Source organism: Physeter macrocephalus, chromosome 11 (assembly GCF_002837175.3).
Source record: "Physeter macrocephalus isolate SW-GA chromosome 11, ASM283717v5, whole genome shotgun sequence".
Lineage (NCBI taxonomy): Eukaryota > Metazoa > Chordata > Mammalia > Artiodactyla > Physeteridae > Physeter > Physeter macrocephalus.
Genome location: NC_041224.1, coordinates 16,642,162 through 16,663,323, shown reverse-complemented (window position 1 = coordinate 16,663,323; position 21,162 = coordinate 16,642,162). Strand labels below are relative to the sequence as shown.

At 42.2% G+C, this 21,162-nt stretch overlaps 1 protein-coding gene across 18 annotated transcripts in view; it reads left to right on the top strand.

Annotated features, from left to right (window-relative positions):
• The window catches only part of KIAA1217 (KIAA1217 ortholog), a 329,171-nt gene that overhangs the window by 6,138 nt on the left and 301,871 nt on the right, over nt 1–21,162 (top strand). For all 18 annotated transcript variants that reach the window (XM_007100791.3, XM_007100793.3, XM_007100792.3 and 15 more), the window contains one exon: nt 3,792–4,075. In XM_007100791.3, coding sequence (XP_007100853.2) covers nt 3,792–4,075 — 284 coding nt within the window. Of the gene's footprint in view, nt 1–3,791; nt 4,076–21,162 lie in introns of those variants that run through there.

Below are 21,162 nucleotides of genomic sequence, written 5' to 3'. Positions count from 1 at the left end.
AACTGTTTGACAATAGTGTGTTAGTTTCTCCTTTACAACAAAGTGAATCAGTTATACATATACATATGTTCCCATATCTCTTCCCTCCTGGAGACATTTTAGAAGAATCCACAAGACAGAAAAAAATGGAAAAGTAACCTAAGATTGACGTGACCTTCGTAGTGGGCGGTGTTAGGAAGGGTGGGGCTTGGAGGGTCTCGGAGCTGGGGGCTGCTCAAAAGTGGATGTTGACAGATGGACTCTGAACTCCAGCTCTGCATACCCCCCCCCCCCCCGTCCCCCGCTCCTTTCCCAATTTATCTCAAAGAACATTGAAGACTCTTTTCAGTCTCCGAGGGATTGCTGTTCTGGCTGTTTTGACCCCTTCTGAGGATCCCGAGATGAAACAGGGTAGTTCTTGTGAGTCTGTGTGGCAAACCAAGGCCGAATGGAACTTTCTGCCCTTGTTGGTAGTTGAAGAACAGGAGTGTTTATCCCTATGGGTGGATGTGGATATTTGTGTATTATGTCCAGGTGAAGAAATCACCTTCCCAGCGATTCCATCCTGCTAATTAATCTAGCTGCCCTGGGTGACTTTTAAAACATATTTTTTTCAGGATGTCAAAAGTAATCAAGGGCATTTCCTGGCGGTCCAGTGGTTAAGGCTCCGTGCTTCCAATGCAGGGGGCACAGGTTCAATCCCTGGTTGGGGAACTAAGATCCCACAAGCCGTGCGGTACGGTCAAAAACAAAAAAAAGAAAAAAGAAAGAAAAAGTAATCGTAAAAATCCATTTGGAAGTCAGCTGTGTTATATCATGTATATAACAATTTTGGCTAATACAAAACTCACGTGACACACTCACTCCAAAAGATAAGGCTGAACCTCTTCAGATTGCCCACATATTTACCAACCTGAGATAACGGCATTTTCTGCACCTGGCTTTATCCCGTAGCTCCTGTTACCTCTGTGTCATTAGAGAAGAAACCACAAATAAGGTAGCCATCACATGAGCCCATATAATGAGAAGGTAAACCAAGTGAATGGAATTATAGTTAATCTCCCAGTATCCTTTTTTTTTTTTTTTCCAACCCAAAGGTCTTTATTGGATGCTTACTAATGATTAACATGGGCTGGGTGCTAAGGGAAATTCCAAAGAAACACATGCATGAAAGCTCATGATAAACAGTCGAGTTCTCTTCTCACAATTTTCTTATTGATCCTGCAGTATCAATAGCACAGGTAATATTATTGAACTCTCCATTTTGTAGGTAGGAAATCAAGACAGACAGACACCAGGCGGCTTGGCTAAAACCACATGTTGAGTAGGCAGTGGAGCAGGGCCTCATACTCAGGGCTTCTATGTAATTCCTACCGCCATCCCCTTCCCTATTGAAAAAATACTTCACTCAATAATTGCGTAACTTGAGGTGCTCCCATGTTCAAGGTGATTTTCAGTGGAAGACTCTTCTTCTCATCATTTGAGGAAAAAGGGAACAACTTCCACCCATTCTTCCAGATTTCAATTCCATTATTTCAGGAGTGATTTGCGCCTCCCTGGTTTCATACTGAGTCCCAGAGCCTTTTTATTTATTTGTTTTTTTCAATATCTTTTAATCCAATTGTTCTATCTTCTCCCCCTTCTAAACGTACTGCTGAAACTAATGAAAAGTAGAATGAACTAATTGGGCTATTTTTTTCCTTGTCTTTCCTCATCAGTATCTGATGAGGAAAGGGAAGGAGATGCTGTAATTAGCCACGTAATGAGAAGTGAAGGGTAAACGAGAAGAATTATTCCCAGAACACACATCTAGGGGTGAAAAACTGGAGCAGGGCAAAGAGCCAAAGATTACAGTGTTTTCTGTGCCTAACCAAGGGTGTTGTACCTACAGTTCTAGACACAAGCATTTTTAGGTAAAGGAGAGGGAAACTATTGGTGTCATTGCCTCTGGAGGAGCTAGTTTATGTGTAAACCCTGGACACGTGTTGGTTTACATCACTGGTGTCAAGATTTAGCTCTCTGAGACTCTATCCTAGAACTCTTAAATATTGGGTGTATTTTCTGTACTTAATTTTTAAAGATAAATAATTAGCAAATACACTCTTAAATTTGGAAACTTATTTTTCTAAAATAATTTAGAGTATATTTATAATAAAAAAATTTTAAAAATGGGACTTCCCTGGCAGTCCAGTGGTTAAGACTCCGTGCTTCAAAGGCAGGGGGCGCAGGTTTAGTCCCCGGTCGGGGACCTAGGATCCCACATGCTGCGTGGCGTGGCACAGCCAAAAAATAATTTAAAAATTAACAAATAGTATTTAAAAGATATAAATTTGCATATCTAATAGCAGTTCGACCACGCTTATTTTATTAATGAAGACAGTGAGGCTGAAAGAGGTCCCATTGTTTGTCCTCAGTCTAAGATTAAAGGCAGGACTCCTGAGACCCAGCCCTGTGCTTTTTCCAGGGAATTCAGTGGACCAGGATACCTTACTCTGCCTGCGTCTGTGTTACTGTGTATGAACTGCTTTCCATGAAGAGAACTTGCAAGCTTCTGAAGTAGTTCAGAATGCTTGTTACTTTCTCTTCCTATTCTGTTTTCTGTTCTGTTTTGTTTTGTTTTGTTTTCTTAAGAACTAACTCCTGGGACTTCCCTGGTGGCGCAGTGGTTAAGAATCCGCCTGCCATTGTAGGGAACACGGGTACGAGCCCTGGTCCAGGAAGATCCCACACGCCGCGGAGCAACTAAGCCCGTGTGCCCCAACTACTGAGCCTGCGCTCTAGAGCCTGTGAGCCACAACTAATGAGCCCGCGTGCCTAGAGCCCATGCTCCGCGACAAGACAAGCCACCGCAATGAGAAGCCCGCGCGCCGCAACGAAGAGTAGCCCCCGCTCGCCGCAACTACAGAAAGCCCGTGCGCAGCAACGAAGACCCAACACAGCCAAAAATAAATAATAAATAAATTCATTAAAAAAAAAAAAAAGGAAGTAGCTCCTCTTTCTCAGTTAACTGGAATATTCAAACCTGACACTCCGTTTGCCATCCACTGAGAATGAGTGGAGATTCCCTATGCATGGTCATTGCCGGCCTCAGTTGCTCAGTTCTAAGTAGGAATCACTTGTTCCTACCTGGCCAGCTCAGAGGCCAGGTGTCTGGGTCAAGACCTTCAAAATGCACCATCTCTCTTCCCTTTTCATTGAGTATTTCAGATAAAGTCTGTTTCAAGTAAAATGTGTCTAAGCCTTTACATCCCCTCGATTGTTACCTGTAATAATATTAATATTCTTCTGCTTGCTTGGTTTGTGATAACAGGGAGAAATTGAATTTCAAGTGGTTCACATGTCCATGATTATAACAGCTATTTTTGGTCTTGGAGATAAAACAAATGTTTCAGAAACCAGCTTCAGATTATAAAAATATAAAAAATCCTGTTACCAGGATGAAACTGTGTTTAAAAATGAAGGAATAATCAGAATCACGGAAGTTAACTTTTCTGTAATTACAGATGAAGGTGAAGGGTAACCCAAATTGCCTGCAAACTAGTCTGGACCAGGGGTTCTTGTTTTGAATAACTTCAGGGAAAGAGTCAGAAATTGTAGAGTTTTTGCTGCAAAATCTTGATTTCTAAAGTGCAGTTTTGCATATTTCTTTCGATTGTTGATTTGCTCCCCTTCTTGCCACACACACACACACGCACAAATGTGCTAAGTTGCATTCATGTTTTAACAGCTGCCACAAATGCTCTTGGTGCTCTGTAAATGAGATTTCTAGTGTGAAATCATTAATTGTGAGCTGTATCTTTTTTGTTTTTCAGAACAAGGAAAGAGCAATCTGCAGGTAGCATCCTTAGAAGATGCAGAATGTCGCAGAACCAAGGAACGCCTTTCTAATGGAAACAGTCGTGTTTCAGCTTCCAAATCTTCCCGAAACATCCCAAGGAGACACACTCTAGGTGGACCTCGAAGTTCCAAAGAAATACTGGGAATGCAAACATCAGAGATGGATCGTAAGAGAGAAGCTTTCCTAGAACATCTAAAGCAGAAATACCCCCATCATGCCACAGCCATCATGGGCCACCAAGAGAGGCTGAGAGACCAGGTACAAATATGCTGCTATTTCACTCTGCAGAGCTCATTCTTTTTTTTTTTTTTTTTCTTTCTTTTTCTTCCACTTTTATTGAGATACAATGGGCCTATGGCACTGTACATTTAAAGTATACTGCATAATGATTTAACTTACATTCATCACGAAATGATTATCACAGAAAATTTAGTGAACATCTATCATCTCATTTAGATACAAAATGAAAGAAATAGAAAAAAAAATTTTTTTCCTTGTGATGAGAACTCTTAAGGTTTACTCTCTAAACAGCTTTTATATATAACCTACAACAGTGTTATTACATTTATCATGTTGACTTTACATCCCGAGTACTTATTTATTTTATGACTGGAAGTGTGTACCTTTTGACCACCTTCATCCGATTCCCCCTCCCCGTGCAAAGCTCATTCTTTAGTGAACATGAGGGAAAGTAAAGACCTTCAGTTTAAAGGGGAAACAAATAGTTGAGTGGATCGTGCCCACTGTTGCGTTGTCCCAGGTCTCTTTGGGGGGTTATGGGAAGGAGGCAGATTGGTTTGATCTGACGGCTCAGCCCTCTTTACCAGCAACAGTAAGAGAACCGGAGGTGAGAGAAGAGAGACCCGGAGAATATGCAGTTCCCCTAAAAGAGCGTCCCAGCTTTAACCACAAATACATGTCAAGGGCAGGCAATGCACGGGTATCACTTGACTTAGTAAAGCACGGGACCAACTAATGTGTACCCCGATAGCACTGAGTGCTGGGCACGGTGAATGGATGAATGCATGCATACACACGTACATAGATTTTTCAGGCTAGAACAGAGCTTGCAGAGGGGTAGACTTGTGATAAACCCCTTTTCCTTAAAAAGCTGACATTAGGGTTTTGTTTTCTGCTCTTTTTTCTTTTCTAATCGGAGATGTTTTCCTTTTGCACGGTTGGCTTTCTGCTGTCATCGGCTACCTGTTTTCTCAGGTTATCTCGACAGCCATACAGATATCACCCGACTGTGGCTCGGGATGTTTTTGTTTCTTGGCTGTGTATGGTTACTTTTTAGCCGACAGCGTGGGTTTGGGGTTACAGGAGATGGGGGGGCCACCCTCCTCTGTACCCCTCACAGATAGGCGTCTCCGTCTGCGGATGGAGACCATGGTAATGGAAGCAGAGCACACTTAGCCATAGGACTGGTCGGGGACAAGGGCAGGCTGTTATTGATTTCGACACTAATCGAAATTAGTAGAGAGACAAGCTCTGTGTTTTAAGTCTGCTCTCTTGCCGGTTAGTTACAAAAGCGATGTCTAACTCGGCTTTTGATCGTCCGTGGAAATGGAGATTGGCACCAGCCTGACTAATTTAAATCTATACTTTATCCTCAGTCTCCTGCGCCCCTTTAAGTGGAAGCTTCTCTTCTATGAAATCTCTATCAGAGTTCCTAAAAATGTGAAATATGCCTCGTGAACCGTTTGTTGAAAAGTTCACATTCCCAAGAGGCGGTAGGCCCAGGAGAAGAGAAGCAAAAGAAGAATCTGGGTTGATGCAGAGATGAGCAGATTAGTTCTCCAGTAAATAAGGAAAGGATGGCCATCTTCATTTCAAGCATATATAGAAAATACCCCTATTTTCTTTTATTTCTATTTATTTATTTTTACAATTTCTCTCCCCATCCCAGTTTTATTGAGATATAGTTGATATATAACAAAAATACCTCTATTTTCTATTGATAGCTGGACACTGTCCATTTGATTAACGGAGTTTGTGCCTCTCTCTGTGTCGTAATATGTGAGGCATCATACTTTATCCAGTGCTCTTGGGATTGAGGAAACTCAGGACAGTTACGATTAGACAGTTTGCTAAAGAAAAGTTGGAATTTGAATCCAGTTAAGTCTAAATCCTTGTTTATTCCACTGTTCTATTAGTTGAAGATCATTGTGTATAGAGCAGATAGCACGGTCTGTGTATGAGGTGTAAGGGACGTGGTGTGTGTCTGTGTGTGTGTGTGTCCGTGTGTGTGTGAGAGAGAGAGAGAGAGAGACAGAGAGAGAAAGAGACTATAGGGACAGCGATCTGGGTGAAGGAGGCTAGAGAGTTGGTTTGTGTTGAGTGAGGAAGGCAAATGTATATTTTGAAGTTAAAATGTATTATTTTGCAGAGAAATATAGAAATCAGTCTGTCAAAAATGGTAAATTTTCCATTTAAAAATTTTTTCAGTTGCTGTAATATTTGTGATGTCATAATTGTTGCTACTACCATGATGATGATGGCTTTGGATAAAGTTATTATATGGGGAGCCCAAAAATAACCAGAAGGTTGTAAAGGGCGATGGTGTCAAAAGACAGAGAGTAATGAATGTGGCTGGGTGGCCTCAAGCTGCAATCTCCTGTCAGTTGCATCTCCGCCATAATGTAGTCTGGCCACGGCTGGTCAGCTGCTCCTTCGTTGGGTAATTTGAGATGAATTCTTGTGTATTCCAGGCTGACTATCCAAAAGGGGAAAGGTTGTGATGCGTGGATCTGTGTGTACATTTTTCCTTCCGCTGCTGTGTTACAACTGTAAACATTAGAGATAAGCTTAGGTGACAACTTAGGAAATTCCTATAGACAGCACTTCACCTTCTGTCTTTTTCATTCTTTTTCTCCTACCGCCCATTTCTTCTTTCCTATCCTCTTCTCCACAACACCCTTTGTTCCTCCCTGACCTTCTGACAGTAGATTATTCCAGGCTTCCTTTACAGGAAGATCACGTGACCGGCCATAAGGAGGAATGCACATATCACAAGTCTGATGCACTTTCCAGATATGGAGCTTCTAAACACCACATACTCTTCTGGTGGCTGTTTTCTTGGTTGCTTCCCGGAAGAGAGGTATCAGTGACAAGAGTGCCAGTGAGAGAAATCAAGGATAACGTGACGAAGATGCTGTATCCAGTACTATACATGAAATACCTTGGTGCTAAGGGAATCCAGGTTCTAATTCCTTGGTATCAAACATCAGGAGAATCAGAGCACACCTTATGTTTTGAATTCAAACACTTGGAAGATTCCTGGTTGAAAACTTATACTGGAGACTTTGCAAATAAGTCAGTCAAGAATTTTCTTCAGTCTGAATTATTGAAAAGCACAAAGGTTTCCTTTACTCTCTTCTACTATCTTTAAAAAATGTAGATGACAGTATTGCTCGATAGAGCTTATCTGCATAATAGTAGACGGAATCTTTATTGACTCCCAGCATACTCCTGTGAGGCAGTCAGGCTGTGAAGCTGCATCATTTGGCAGCGAAAGGCTTGGCTCTGGGGTCAGGCAGGACTGGGTTGGAATCCAGTCTCCACCATATGCTCGTTGTATGATTTGGAGCTAATGACTTAATCTTTCTGTTACCTCCTTTGTCAAGGGAAGATAATACCTATATCACAGAGTACTGAGAAAGAAAATGATGGATTCTCTTCCTGTTTCAGTGGCAGCTCTTAGCATTACAGTATTCTGATTTGTGATGTCCAAAAGAAGAGTCTCGGCGGCTCTTACTTTCAAATTAGTGTTTAAAGTCGTTTCACTTTTTTATCAACACATATTTGAATACCTGAAGGAGTTAATTTTTCCCATTGTCAGGGCACAATTTTGTTATATTTCTGAAATTCGCTTGTATTTTTCCTTCATTAAAAGCTTCAAATTTGGATTTCCTTCACTTATTCATCCCATATATATTTATTTGGCACCTACCATGGAAAAGGCATTGTGAGAAATACAGACAGAGAGGCATGGCGCCTGCCTTCAAGTCAGTAAAAGAAATAAGGCGTTCACATACAGAGACTAATCTTTCCAGATCCAGCCTAAATGTCACACCTGCTGAGCTGGTCATAGCATCTTGCAGTCCCTGTATTGTAGCATCTAATCATGCCTTTATTGTGCTTTTACTTATGTTTCTTCTCCCATCTAAAATATGCTTTTGGAGCAAGAACTTTGTCTGAATCACCTTTGTAAAGTCAGCATTTAAGGGAGCACACAACTGAAATTAGGCATATGATCAATTTGTGTTGAGTGAATAAATGAATGAGTGAATATTTCTAATACAATTAGACTGTGATAGGTACCATTTGTTTGGTACAGATAGAGAGCGGCGGGAAATCCAGGGGTAAAGAGATTGATGACAGTTTGTTCAGTCAGAAGGGACTGAGGCTAAGAAGCTAAGGAAGGCTAAACAATTTCCCTCAAGTCAAGAAGCCAGCAGGTCAGCCAGGGTCTGAATTTCCCAAGTCTGTGGTCTCTCCGTTTGTTATTGACCACCTTGGTGTTTGATTCTCTGCCTTTCATTTTTCTAAAGCTTTGATAACAAATTATGTAGCTCACAGGGGGTCAGGCAATAGAGACATTCATTCCATTGCCATTTCTTTAAAAAGAGAAATCTTATTCAATTCCCGAGCGTATGAGATAACCATAGAAAATAGATTCCAGTATATATTTTACCTTGACAGAAAGTTACTTTTTTGAAATAGCTCTGAGTTCAGAAAGGTCTGTAGTTCAGCCGTCTCTCTCGGTCATCGTCACCGTGTCACTGTACCGTTTGGAAATGCTCTTTTTTCGTGTCTTTTCTAGTGAAGAAACAGATGTGCGACTGGTCTCTCTCCTACAGAAGCCAGCTGTCTACTCCTAGTCTCAGAAACCCTTCTGAAAATAATTTTTCAGTCTTTATTCCTAGTTACACATAGAATTTCTATTTAACTAACTAGGTATATAGTATTCTACAGAGTATTAGTTTATGTGTATTCTTATATCTAATGTGGTCAAATCTTTGGAGGAAAGAGGAACACAGTCGGCCCTCCGTATCTGCAGGTTTCACATCCTTGGATTCAACCAACCGCAGATAGAAAATATTGGGAAAGAAAAATTCCAGAAAGTTCCAAAAAGCAAAACTTGAATTTGCTGAGCTCTGGCAACTACTTCTATAGCCTTTGCATTATATTTACAACTATTTAGATAACATTCTATTGTATTAGGTATTATGTGACCTAGATGATTTATAGTATATGGGAGGATGTACATAGGTTATATGCTAATACTATGCCATTTTATGTAAGGGACTTGAGCATCTTTGGATTTTGGTATCCGAGGGGGGTCCTGGATCCAATCCCCCATGGCTCCCAGGGACCACTGTACACTTTAACTTAAAAGTCTAATGTGTTCTTCCATTTAGTACAGAGAGTGAGAGAGCTATAAAGGTTATTTTCCTTTAACGTGAACATTGTGGAGGGTTAAAATAAAGAGATAAGCACATGAACAATGACAGTATCTGAAATGGGGTCCATAAGTCCAGGAGGCATTTTGTCCGACCTGTTGCTGTCTCTGAATGCCCCTCAGGTCCCCCTAGTGTCTCTCTTGTGTGTCCAGGTGGAAATGACACTAGAGCTGTTTTCTCAGTGCCTGGTGAGTTGGGCACCACTTCCACTGTCTACTGTATGTAGTCCAGCATACCTGGAGCCTGCATGTAATTATGCTGCCAACTGTGGAAGTGAAGATAAGGAAGATATCTATCAGTCTGTTTACTCAGAACCATCTCAAGTTCTAGTTCATGCTGGTCTTTTAAACAGCCTCTAAAGAACTTTATCCATTAGTGAAGAGCTGTACTATGGAACTTGGAACTAGAGTTTCAAGTTCAAGCTCAACATTATCCCTTCCTCCACTATGGAAGACAGTATGGAGTTTCCTTAAAGAACGGAAAATAGAGCTACCATGTGATCCAGCAGTCCCACTCCTGGGCATACATAGGAAAAGACAAAAACTCTAATTTGAAAAGATAAGTGCACCCCAATGTTCATAGCAGCACTATTTACAATAGCTAAGGCATGGAAACAACCAGAGTGCCCACCAGCAGTCAGTTGGTTTAAGATGTGGTATACATATGCAATGGAATATTACTCAGCCATGAAGAGGAATGAAATAATGCCATTTGCAGCAATATGGATGGACCTAGAGATTATCATACTAAGTGAAATATGTCAGAGAGAGAAAGGCAAATATCATATGATATCACTTATGTGTGGAATCTTAAAAAATAATACAAATGAATCTATATACAAAACAGAAACAGACTCACAGACATAGAAAACAAACTTTTGTTTACCAAAGGAGAAAGGGAGGAGAGGAGGGATAAGTTAGGAGTATGGGATTAACAGCTACAAGCTACTGTACGTAAAATAGATAAGCAACAAGGATTTACTGTATAGCACAGGGAACTGTATTCAATATCTTGTAATAACCTATAATGGAAAATAATCTGAAAAAACATATATATATAACTGAATCACTTTGCTGTACACCAGATACTAACACAATATTGTAAATCAACTCTATATCAATTAAAAAATAAACATCCATTCCTTTGACTGACATCTCCTTTTCAGATGGTATATAACTGATTTTGTCAAGAATCATGAAAATCACACAGTTAAAGACAGAAGACAAGAGAAGTCTTAACTGCATTTGAATCAGAAGAGCAGGTATTAAGAAGTGAGCACTGTTTCCAGGTGGTAGAATGAAGGCATTCTTACTCCTGTTCCTTAGTAACTCACTGAGAACAATTAAGGGTATCAACAATGGAAAGAAAGAGGGGGAAAAAAACCCAAAAAAACCTCCGTCTTGCAAAAAACAAGGAAATTATAAGGACCTATGGAATGTTTCTGTGAAGTATACACAGAATGTAGAAAGTGAAATAGTTTTTAAAAAGGAAAGTGTGGGCTTCCCTTGTGGCGCAGTGGTTGAGAGCCCGCCTGCCGATGCAGGGGACACGGGTTCGTGCCCCGGTCCGGGAGGGTGCGGCTGAGCCCGTGAGCCATGGCCGCTGAGCCTGCGTGTCCGGAGCCTGTGCTCCGCAACGGGAGAGGCCACAACAGTGAGAAGTCCGCGTACGGCAAAAAAAAAAAAAAAAAAAAAAGGAAAGTGTGCTACCAACAATTTGTATGATCTTGACCTTACCTTCAGTAGTGGAAGCTTTCTGGATGAAAAACCAAGTTCATAGATGAGAGGAGGCAGTGTTACCAGATAAAGATACTGCCAATCACAGGAAGCCTGTGATTTCAAGGGCTGTGCTGTGTGCCTCCCAGGCGAAGAATGAGGGTAACACGATTTTAGGGCAAAGCAAGTAACATATTATTGTGGGGAAGGCGTTTGATGTCACAAATCACAGACGAGGGTGCAGGTTACCTCTGCTGACTTCTCCCCCTTGCATGTTAGCTTTCAGTAGCTGGCTGGCCCCATTCAAATGGGAGTTATAAAGAGAAAGGAGCCAAGAGGAGAGGTATACCTTACAACTGACGCGTTAATCAGGATGGTCTTGATGATGCTGCATAACAAGTAAACCCTGTAGGTTTTTTGTGATATGACACAAAGATGTTTTATTTCTCATGCACACAAAGTTAGTTATTTGCACACCTCACCAGAGCAGCTGTCCTTGCGATGACTTTGTGATTCAGGCTATATCCATGGTGTGGTGATGCCATCTTAACACATGGATTCCAAGTCACCATGACAGGGAAAGAGAGAGCCAGTGGTTCCGCACAGCCTCTTAAATATGTTGGCCCAGAAGTGGCATCTGTCACTTCCCTTCACCACAGCCTCTTGGTTCTAGCACCTACAGGGATATTTGGTTTATGCAGATTTTGGCTGTGGAATTTAGTTTAAGAAAGAAATCCTCCCCCACCCCCATTTCCTTATATTAGCTTTCCCAAATGTAATGAATGGTTTTATCTACTTTGTTGTACATAACACTTTATGCCTATCTGTACATTAGCATCAATCACATTTATATGTAATATAAATATATTAACATATATTTACATCTGCATGTAATGGCACCTTTGTTTCATTGAAGTACAGTTGATGTACTATATATATATATATATATATTTGTTTTTTGTTTTTTTTAATACATTTATTTATTTTATTTATTTATTTTTGGCTGCATTGGGTCTTCGTTGCTGCGCACGGGCTTTCTCTAGTTGCGGCGAGCGGGGGCTAACTCTTCTTTGCAGTGCATGGGTTTCTCATTGTGGTGGCTTCTCTTGTTGCGGAGCACAGGCTCTAGGCACGCGGGCTTCAGTAGTTGTGGCTCGTGGGCTCTAGAGCGCAGGCTCAGTAGTTGTGGCTCACGGGCCCAGTTGTTCCGCGGCATGTGGGATCTTCCCACACCAGGGATTGAACCCGTGTCCCCTGCATTGGCAGGCGGATTCTTAACCACTGTGCCACCAGGGAAGTCCCCTATATGTCTTTTTTGGCCATACTGCATGGCTTTCGGAATCTTAGTTCCCTGACCAGGGATCCAACCCGTGCCCCCTGCAGTGGAAGCATGGGGTCCTAACCACTGGACTGCCAGGAAGGTCCCGATGTACAGTATTATATGCTACCGGTGTACAAGATAGTGAGTCACAATTTTTAAAGGTTATACTCCATTTATAGTTATTATAAAATATTGGCTATATTCCCTGTGTTGTACAGTATATCCTCATAGCTTTTTTTATCCATAATGGTTTGTCTCTCTTTATCCGCATGTAATGACATCTTTAGACTTTTTTTTTTTTTTTTGCGGTACGTGGGCCTCTCACTGTTGTGGCCTCTCTCGTTGCGGAGCACAGGCTCCGGACGCGCAGGCTCAGCGGCCATGGCTCACGGGTCGGCACGTGGGATCTTCCCGGACCGGGGCACGAACCCGTGTCCCCTGCATCGGCAGGCTGACTCTCAACCACTGCGCCACCAGGGAAGCCCTAGACTTATTTTTGATGAATTTAATTGTGTCATAGCAGAACTTCCATCACACTGGATCACGCCTCATGCCATGGATTTCAGGCTATCGGTTTATACCTTGGGGATAGATGCAGTCCCTCCATCATGCATGAAAAGATCCAAATTAATCAAATTTTTGTCTATCCCGTTTGTCTTAACCCTGATCAACCCAGATATGTGAAATGTTCAAAATTCACAAATATGCATTGATATCCATGGATCAATGTATCAGCAAAGCCTAGAAGGGAAGGCTAACGGGAACTGAAGATACACTAAGACCATAGACATAGTGGAGGGCTTGGGATCTGGTACAAGGCTAACATTGTAGGGGGATAGGTTTTATACAATTATACATGTTTTGTAAATAAATAAATAAACAAATGAAAAGCTTATAAGTTATAGTAAAGGAGATAGACCCCCAGCTAAGAATTTCCTCTTTAGAGCTGTTACTTTATCCTAATCCAAAGTGGAAGATGACGGTAGAATAGCCATGTTTAGCATCAGAAACATATTTAGCTGTTTAAACTAATGACTGAATTGGGGTTTACAGACCAACCTCTTGCCTAAATCTTAAGGGAAAAGGAAACAATTTCTTGGCAGTTAAGAAATCTAATACAGTGTATGCAGAGCAAATAATAATACCAAGTCAAAACAGGAAGAGGGAAGAAATACCCTAACACAGACTGCCGTGCCCGTAGAGAATCTTAGTTAAATGTTCCGCTTTTCTTTAGCACTATTTTCTCAGCTGTTATTTATCGTGGTGGAAAAGTGGAGAAGACCTACAAGGACTACATACTATTGGCAGCCGCCAAAATTGTGACACTGTTGCTCTTTACACATATAAGTATAGTCCATCCTCCCCCAAACCCAGTGGGGTAGGCACTCTTTATTATGAACTTTACTTAACAGAATGGCACAGAGCAGTTAGATCTTGCCCAAAGTGGCACAGCAGGCAGGTAGCAGCACCAGGACTTAATCTTATTACCTGGGTGTGGGAGCCTTGCTCTTACCCTCCAGATTATCCCTTCTTTCTGATGGGTGACAGAATCCAAAGATACTCCAAAACATTGAAGAAATAAGGACTGGAATGGGGGAGCAGTTTGCCCAGCATCAATATGTAAGAAAGTTACTATGTATAACTGATTCCCTTTGTTGTAAAGCAGAAACTAACACACCATTGTAAAGCAATTATATTCCAATAAAGATGTTAAAAAAAAAAAAAGAGAAATTTAATGGTGATCCCAGAATGGCTGAAGTACCAGCCTCCTGATTAGATGAGCCTTTAATCAGTTTGGGGAAGAAAAGGAATTTGGCACAAGAGAAGCAATGGCATCAATTGTGGTGTGTATCTGAGAAAGGTAAAAATTGAGAAAATGTCTCTATTGCCAGAGCAGTGCCTCCAGACGAAAGGAGCACATGTCATAACGGGCTTACACAGTGTATTTGGAGAACGTATATTAGTGTATGTGTGAGTATGTATTTAATGAACTACCAGAGGTTTGTGAACAAAGAATATGATAGGACTGAAAGAATCAGTATAAAAAAATTTCGTGTTCTCAGAAATTTCAAATACTCTTAGATATGTCAAAGGGAAACAATAGTCATCTAAAGTTGGATGTGATGGAAAACAACAGTAAAACACCAAGCAGAGGAGCACTATGATACTTAACAGATGATGCTACTCAAGGGACCAGATGAAGGAGCTGGCCTGGAAATATTTCCCAGAAGACTGATATTTTGCATTGTGGCTTAGAGGGTGGGGAGGTGTATTTCAGCAGATTTGGAATATTATGTAGTACGATGTGTGGCAGGGACTCAGTGAAAAAAGACTAAATTCAAGGGGGGTGTAGTTTTCACTTGTAAACTTGACATCGAGTTTACATTAATCATACAGGATACAGAAAAAGAGAGAAAGAATACTGAATGGGGATCATTCATAATGCATGGCTTTTGATCCATGTTTAATTGGGTGCCACCAACCCCCGCGTTAGCTTTCATCTTAATTAGTGTTGTGGAAGAGCAGGAGAACACATTTTGAGAGGAGTGCTATATTAAGAAGGGCTCTGTGGGCTTCCCTGGTGGCGCAGTGGTTGAGAGTCCGCCTGCCGATGCGGGGGACACGGGTTCGTGCCCCGGTCCGGGAAGATCCCACATGCCGTGGAGCGCCGAGGCCCGTGAGCCATGGCCGCTGAGCCTGCGCGTCTGGTGCCTGTGCTCCGCAACAGGAGAGGGCACAACCATGAGAGGGCGGCGTACCGCAAAAAAAAAAAAAAAAAAAAAAAAAAAAGAATCAAAATAAGATTCTACTGGAAAATCTGCTGAAGGGTGCCTGGGAGTAGGTGGGAAAGTTGGGGGAAGTCAAAAATCGAAGTAGAGCTGTGCAGTGACAGGAGACACCTGGAAAGTGATAATCAGTAAAACCTAGAGAAAATTGCCACCAAATTAGATGGAAATTTTGGTATTGAGGAATCCAGAAAAGACCTGTGTGATGCAGTCCACACACTGATGCAGAAGTCATATTGCAAACGTCTGAATTGTCCTAACTCTCCTCACTTATCAAGCTCACTTCTTCACCATTATTCATCCTTCCCCCTGCAGTGATTTCTTGGATTAATTCAGTCAAATGGTTACTTATCATGGTCCTACACTATGAACTTGGAATTGGGCAGTATATAAAAAATACAAAACACAATACCTGCCTTGCCAGTGTACATCGCTTTAGTGGAAAGAGTACCAACTTTTGGATCCAATATGAATGAGTTGATATATGCTAAGACACTCAGCTGTGTGATTGCAGGCCAGTCAGACCATTTCCCTGAGGCTTTTTCTTAACCATAGAAATGAGACAGATAATAGCGTTGGGGTGCTGATTACATGAGATAATATATCTCTACTGTAGCAGGTGTTGAATGCATGTCAAAACTCTTCTCATCAAGGAGAGCATTCTCCTGGGGAAATCAAGGCCAGTGCCATTAGGGCAGCACAAAACAGTGTACGTTCTCAATGGCAGTGATCGAGACCAGCATTCTGTAAAAGTGTGTTCTACAGAATCCTAGATCCCTGGGCTGTTAATAGCTGTTTGGGGAATGGGGAGAAAGTTTCTAATTTGGGGACATTCTTGGTTAACCAAAGTTAAATGAATTTCTACATTGCAGGGCTGGTCAGATCTTTTAATATGCCAGAAGGCATTGTGAATCCCAGGTTGGAGATTTGGGAGCAGGTGGGTGAGGAATGAAATAGGCAGTGTTTCCCAAACGTATTTGCTGAAGAATTTTTGTTGGAGGCTCTTGTTTTATGGGACACATTAGAAAGTGGTGGAATGTTATGAGAAAGCTTGTATTCAGAGCATTGGGAGATTTCAGAGAGGGAAGATTGCATACAGGAGATCAGAAGTTGAATGGAGTCTCATGGAATGACTGAGGGTCTTGGCGACAGGAGACTGTCCTAATTATCTATTCCTCAATGCCCAGTATATAGTAGGTATTCAGCAAATATCTATGGCAAGGTTATTGACAGATTATGGTCTGAATGATATGGTGAAGGTGTGGAGACATTCTGATGGAGGGGAGTGGCCAGGAGAGGCAGTGATGTGACAAGAATGGAGGTGGCTCCCTGGTGAGTCAATGAGTAGGCCAGTCTAACTGAGGTGGGAGTGCCATTTGGACAAGTGGGGGGAGGTCAGTGGAGTTAAGTAAAGGGAAGTCAGATTGTACTGGACCTTGAATGTACAGCAGAAAGCTCAGAATGGCAGACACAGGGTACCGCTGTAGCCTTGAACCCAGAACTGGAATAAAAGCCAAGTTTGAAGGTTAGCTTTCCAGTGCTATGCAGGAGGGACCATGTGAAAAGCCTGGTTGCTGGCTGGAAGCGGATGGAGTGTCCAGGTGGCTGTGATAAGGTCCAAGGTAGTGGCGGTAGGCATGGTGCTCAGCCAGAATGGAAGGATGATGACACATCAGATATTCGAATGAAAAAATGAGAATGGGGGCTTCCCTGGTGGCGCGGCGGTTAAGAATCCGCCTGCCAATGCAGGGGACATGGGTTTCGAGCCCTGGCCTGGGAGGATCCCACATGCCACGGAGCAACTGAGCCCGTGCACCACAACTACTGAGCCTGCGCTCTAGAGCCACAACTTCTGAGCCCGTGTGCTGCAGTTACTGAAGCCTGCGTGCCTAGAGCCCGTGCTCTGCAACGAGAGAAGCCACCGCAATGAGAAGCCCGTGGACCACAGTGAAGTGTAACCCCCGCTCGCTGTAACTAGAGAAAGCCCGCGTGCAGCAACGAAGACCCAATGCAGCCAAAAATAAATACATAAATTTAAAAAAAAAAGAAAAGAAAAAATGAGAATGACTTGGCAACTCGTTAGAGAAAGATGAAGGTACGAAGAACTGTAGCGGTGTAGCAGAAAGCCAGGAACACCCAGGGAGGCCCCCCCAAACCTGGTTTCTGGTTCCCACTCCTCTCCCACCTGTGCCAGTTCCTTGTGCCAGTCACTAAGCTGTCTGCATCCGTCCATATTGTGTGACCCACTGAAGATCTAGAGAGGTACAATTGAAGGTTACAGCCACTATCACAAGAGGAATGGGGAGAAAAGGACACCAATGTTAACTCTTGGGATCTGATGTTGGAGGTGGAATATGCGGGGAAGATCTGGTCTGAAGCTCAGTGGACTTTTCGACACAATTCTATAGTGTCTTCCTTTTGAAAGGCTCTCAGATTTGCCTTCGCAGGGCCCCGCTTTGTGCCAGCGTCATTTTGCATTCCCATCTTGGCATCTTTGTCATGTCTGGCCTTTTCTTTCTCCTTTCCTTGCCCTAATCTGAGGTTTTCAGACCCTGCTCAGGTGTGAAGGTGAATCGTGCAGAGTGAGTTAATGTTGCGGGCTGTCGGATGGAGCTTTGAACCGAGGTGTTGATTTTGACAGAGTGTGGAGGGAGGTGCAACTTACTGCAGTTAAGTAAGGGGCTTCGCTCCATCTCCTGCTTGCACCTAAGAGGTACTTAGGGGTTAATGAATGTGTGAGGACTTTGTTTCATGAGTACTTACTGAGACCACCACTGGGGCAGTCAACAGTTCTACTCGGAGAGCACCGAGATGCTGAGGGGAGAGCAGGTGGTTGGTGTAATACTTTAGGTAGCGATGTACCTGAGAAAGGAACGAGTGTATGCACTGTAATTACTGCGGGTGGATTCCATCTTTTGGGTTCTTCTGTCTCCCTCTATCCTTCCTTTCCCATTCCTTTGTTCCTTCTTTCTTTCCTTTTAGCTTTTAAACATTTCGGTTAGACCGGAACATTCTCATATACAAAAGAGTGCTGAATATTACAAGTGTGAGAACCGTTGCTCTTCCAAGTCAGCTGTGTACTTGTCCCATCTCTGTGATTCTTTCTCCAGCTGCTCCGTACAACATCTGTTTTACTTCTGGTTAAGTACCAGGCAGCTTAGTGCCCATACAGGCTTCTAGAGAACAAATGTCATTTGTGTACTCTCTTGGGTTTACCTGCTTTATTCGTTTTTTCAAAGAATCAGTTTGCATTTATTTTTCTGTTCCATGATATTGTTTGCTATCTTGTTACTCTCAGCTTTTATTATAGTTAATGGCCTTTTCCTAGTTTTTTAAGTTATCATTGTTGTCTTTTATACTTTCTTAGAATGTGTATTGAGTTCACTTATTTTTAGTATTTCTTATTTAATAAGGAAGGCATTTAAGGACAAATATTTCCTGACGCCAGCTTGGGCCATGTCCCGCAGGGGTTTTGTTTTGTTTTGTTTTGTTTTTCTTTTTGTTTTTGGCTGTGCCGTGCAGCTTTCAGGATCTTCGTTCTCTGACCAGGAATTGAATCCCGGCCCTGGCAGTGAGAGTGTGGCGTCCTAACCACTGGACCACCAGGGAATTCCCTGTCCTACAGTTTTGTATGAAATATTTTCTGTTTCATTGTTTAAAGAAAGGTGAAAATTACAGTTTTGATTTTTCTCTTTTATTTAAGAATTGCCCAGGAATATTTCATTTCCAAGTAGTTGAGGTTATCATTATTTATTTATAATTTTACTGGATGTGATCAGAGAATGCAGTCTGTAAAGTTCCTACCTTTAAATTTGTTTAAGGATTTGTTAAAAAACATTTTTTTGAATAGTCAGTGCAGTCAATGTAAGTGTGCCATAAATATTCACGGAAAATTACCTATTTTCACAACTTCTGAGCCCGTGTGCTGCAGTTACTGAAGCCTGCGTGCCTAGAGCCCGTGCTCTGCAACGAGAGAAGCCACCGCAATGAGAAGCCCGTGGACCACAGTGAAGTGTAACCCCCGCTCGCTGTAACTAGAGAAAGCCTGCGTGCAGCAACGAAGACCCAATGCAGCCAAAAATAAATACATAAATTTAAAAAAAAAAGAAAAGAAAAAATGAGAATGACTTGGCAACTCGTTAGAGAAAGATGAAGGTACGAAGAACTGTAGCGGTGTAGCAGAAAGCCAGGAACACCCAGGGAGGCCCCCCCAAACCTGGTTTCTGGTTCCCACTCCTCTCCCACCTGTGCCAGTTCCTTGTGCCAGTCACTAAGCTGTCTGCATCCGTCCATATTGTGTGACCCACTGAAGATCTAGAGAGGTACAATTGAAGGTTACAGCCACTATCACAAGAGGAATGGGGAGAAAAGGACACCAATGTTAACTCTTGGGATCTGATGTTGGAGGTGGAATATGCGGGGAAGATCTGGTCTGAAGCTCAGTGGACTTTTCGACACAATTCTATAGTGTCTTCCTTTTGAAAGGCTCTCAGATTTGCCTTCGCAGGGCCCCGCTTTGTGCCAGCGTCATTTTGCATTCCCATCTTGGCATCTTTGTCATGTCTGGCCTTTTCTTTCTCCTTTCCTTGCCCTAATCTGAGGTTTTCAGACCCTGCTCAGGTGTGAAGGTGAATCGTGAAGAGTGAGTTAATGTTGCGGGCTGTCGGATGGAGCTTTGAACCGAGGTGTTGATTTTGACAGAGTGTGGAGGGAGGTGCAACTTACTGCAGTTAAGTAAGGGGCTTCGCTCCATCTCCTGCTTGCACCTAAGAGGTACTTAGGGGTTAATGAATGTGTGAGGACTTTGTTTCATGAGTACTTACTGAGACCACCACTGGGGCAGTCAACAGTTCTACTCGGAGAGCACCGAGATGCTGAGGGGAGAGCAGGTGGTTGGTGTAATACTTTAGGTAGCGATGTACCTGAGAAAGGAACGAGTGTATGCACTGTAATTACTGCGGGTGGATTCCATCTTTTGGGTTCTTCTGTCTCCCTCTATCCTTCCTTTCCCATTCCTTTGTTCCTTCTTTCTTTCCTTTTAGCTTTTAAACATTTCGGTTAGACCGGAACATTCTCATATACAAAAGAGTGCTGAATATTACAAGTGTGAGAACCGTTGCTCTTCCAAGTCAGCTGTGTACTTGTCCCATCTCTGTGATTCTTTCTCCAGCTGCTCCGTACAACATCTGTTTTACTTCTGGTTAAGTACCAGGCAGCTTAGTGCCCATACAGGCTTCTAGAGAACAAATGTCATTTGTGTACTCTCTTGGGTTTACCTGCTTTATTCGTTTTTTCAAAGAATCAGTTTGCATTTATTTTTCTGTTCCATGATATTGTTTGCTATCTTGTTACTCTCAGCTTTTATTATAGTTAATGGCCTTTTCCTAGTTTTTTAAGTTATCATTGTTGTCTTTTATACTTTCTTAGAATGTGTATTGAGTTCACTTATTTTTAGTATTTCTTATTTAATAAGGAAGGCATTTAAGGACAAATATTTCCTGACGCCAGCTTGGGCCATGTCCCGCAGGGGTTTTGTTTTGTTTTGTTTTGTTTTTCTTTTTGTTTTTGGCTGTGCCGTGCAGCTTTCAGGATCTTCGTTCTCTGACCAGGAATTGAATCCCGGCCCTGGCAGTGAGAGTGTGGCGTCCTAACCACTGGACCACCAGGGAATTCCCTGTCCTACAGTTTTGTATGAAATATTTTCTGTTTCATTGTTTAAAGAAAGGTGAAAATTACAGTTTTGATTTTTCTCTTTTATTTAAGAATTGCCCAGGAATATTTCATTTCCAAGTAGTTGAGGTTATCATTATTTATTTATAATTTTACTGGATGTGATCAGAGAATGCAGTCTGTAAAGTTCCTACCTTTAAATTTGTTTAAGGATTTGTTAAAAAACATTTTTTTGAATAGTCAGTGCAGTCAATGTAAGTGTGCCATAAATATTCACGGAAAATTACCTATTTTGTGTTTTTTTTTTTTTTTTTTGCGGTACGCGGGCCTCTCACTGTTGTGGCCTCTCCCGTTGCGGAGCACAGGCTCCGGACGCGCAGGCTCAGCG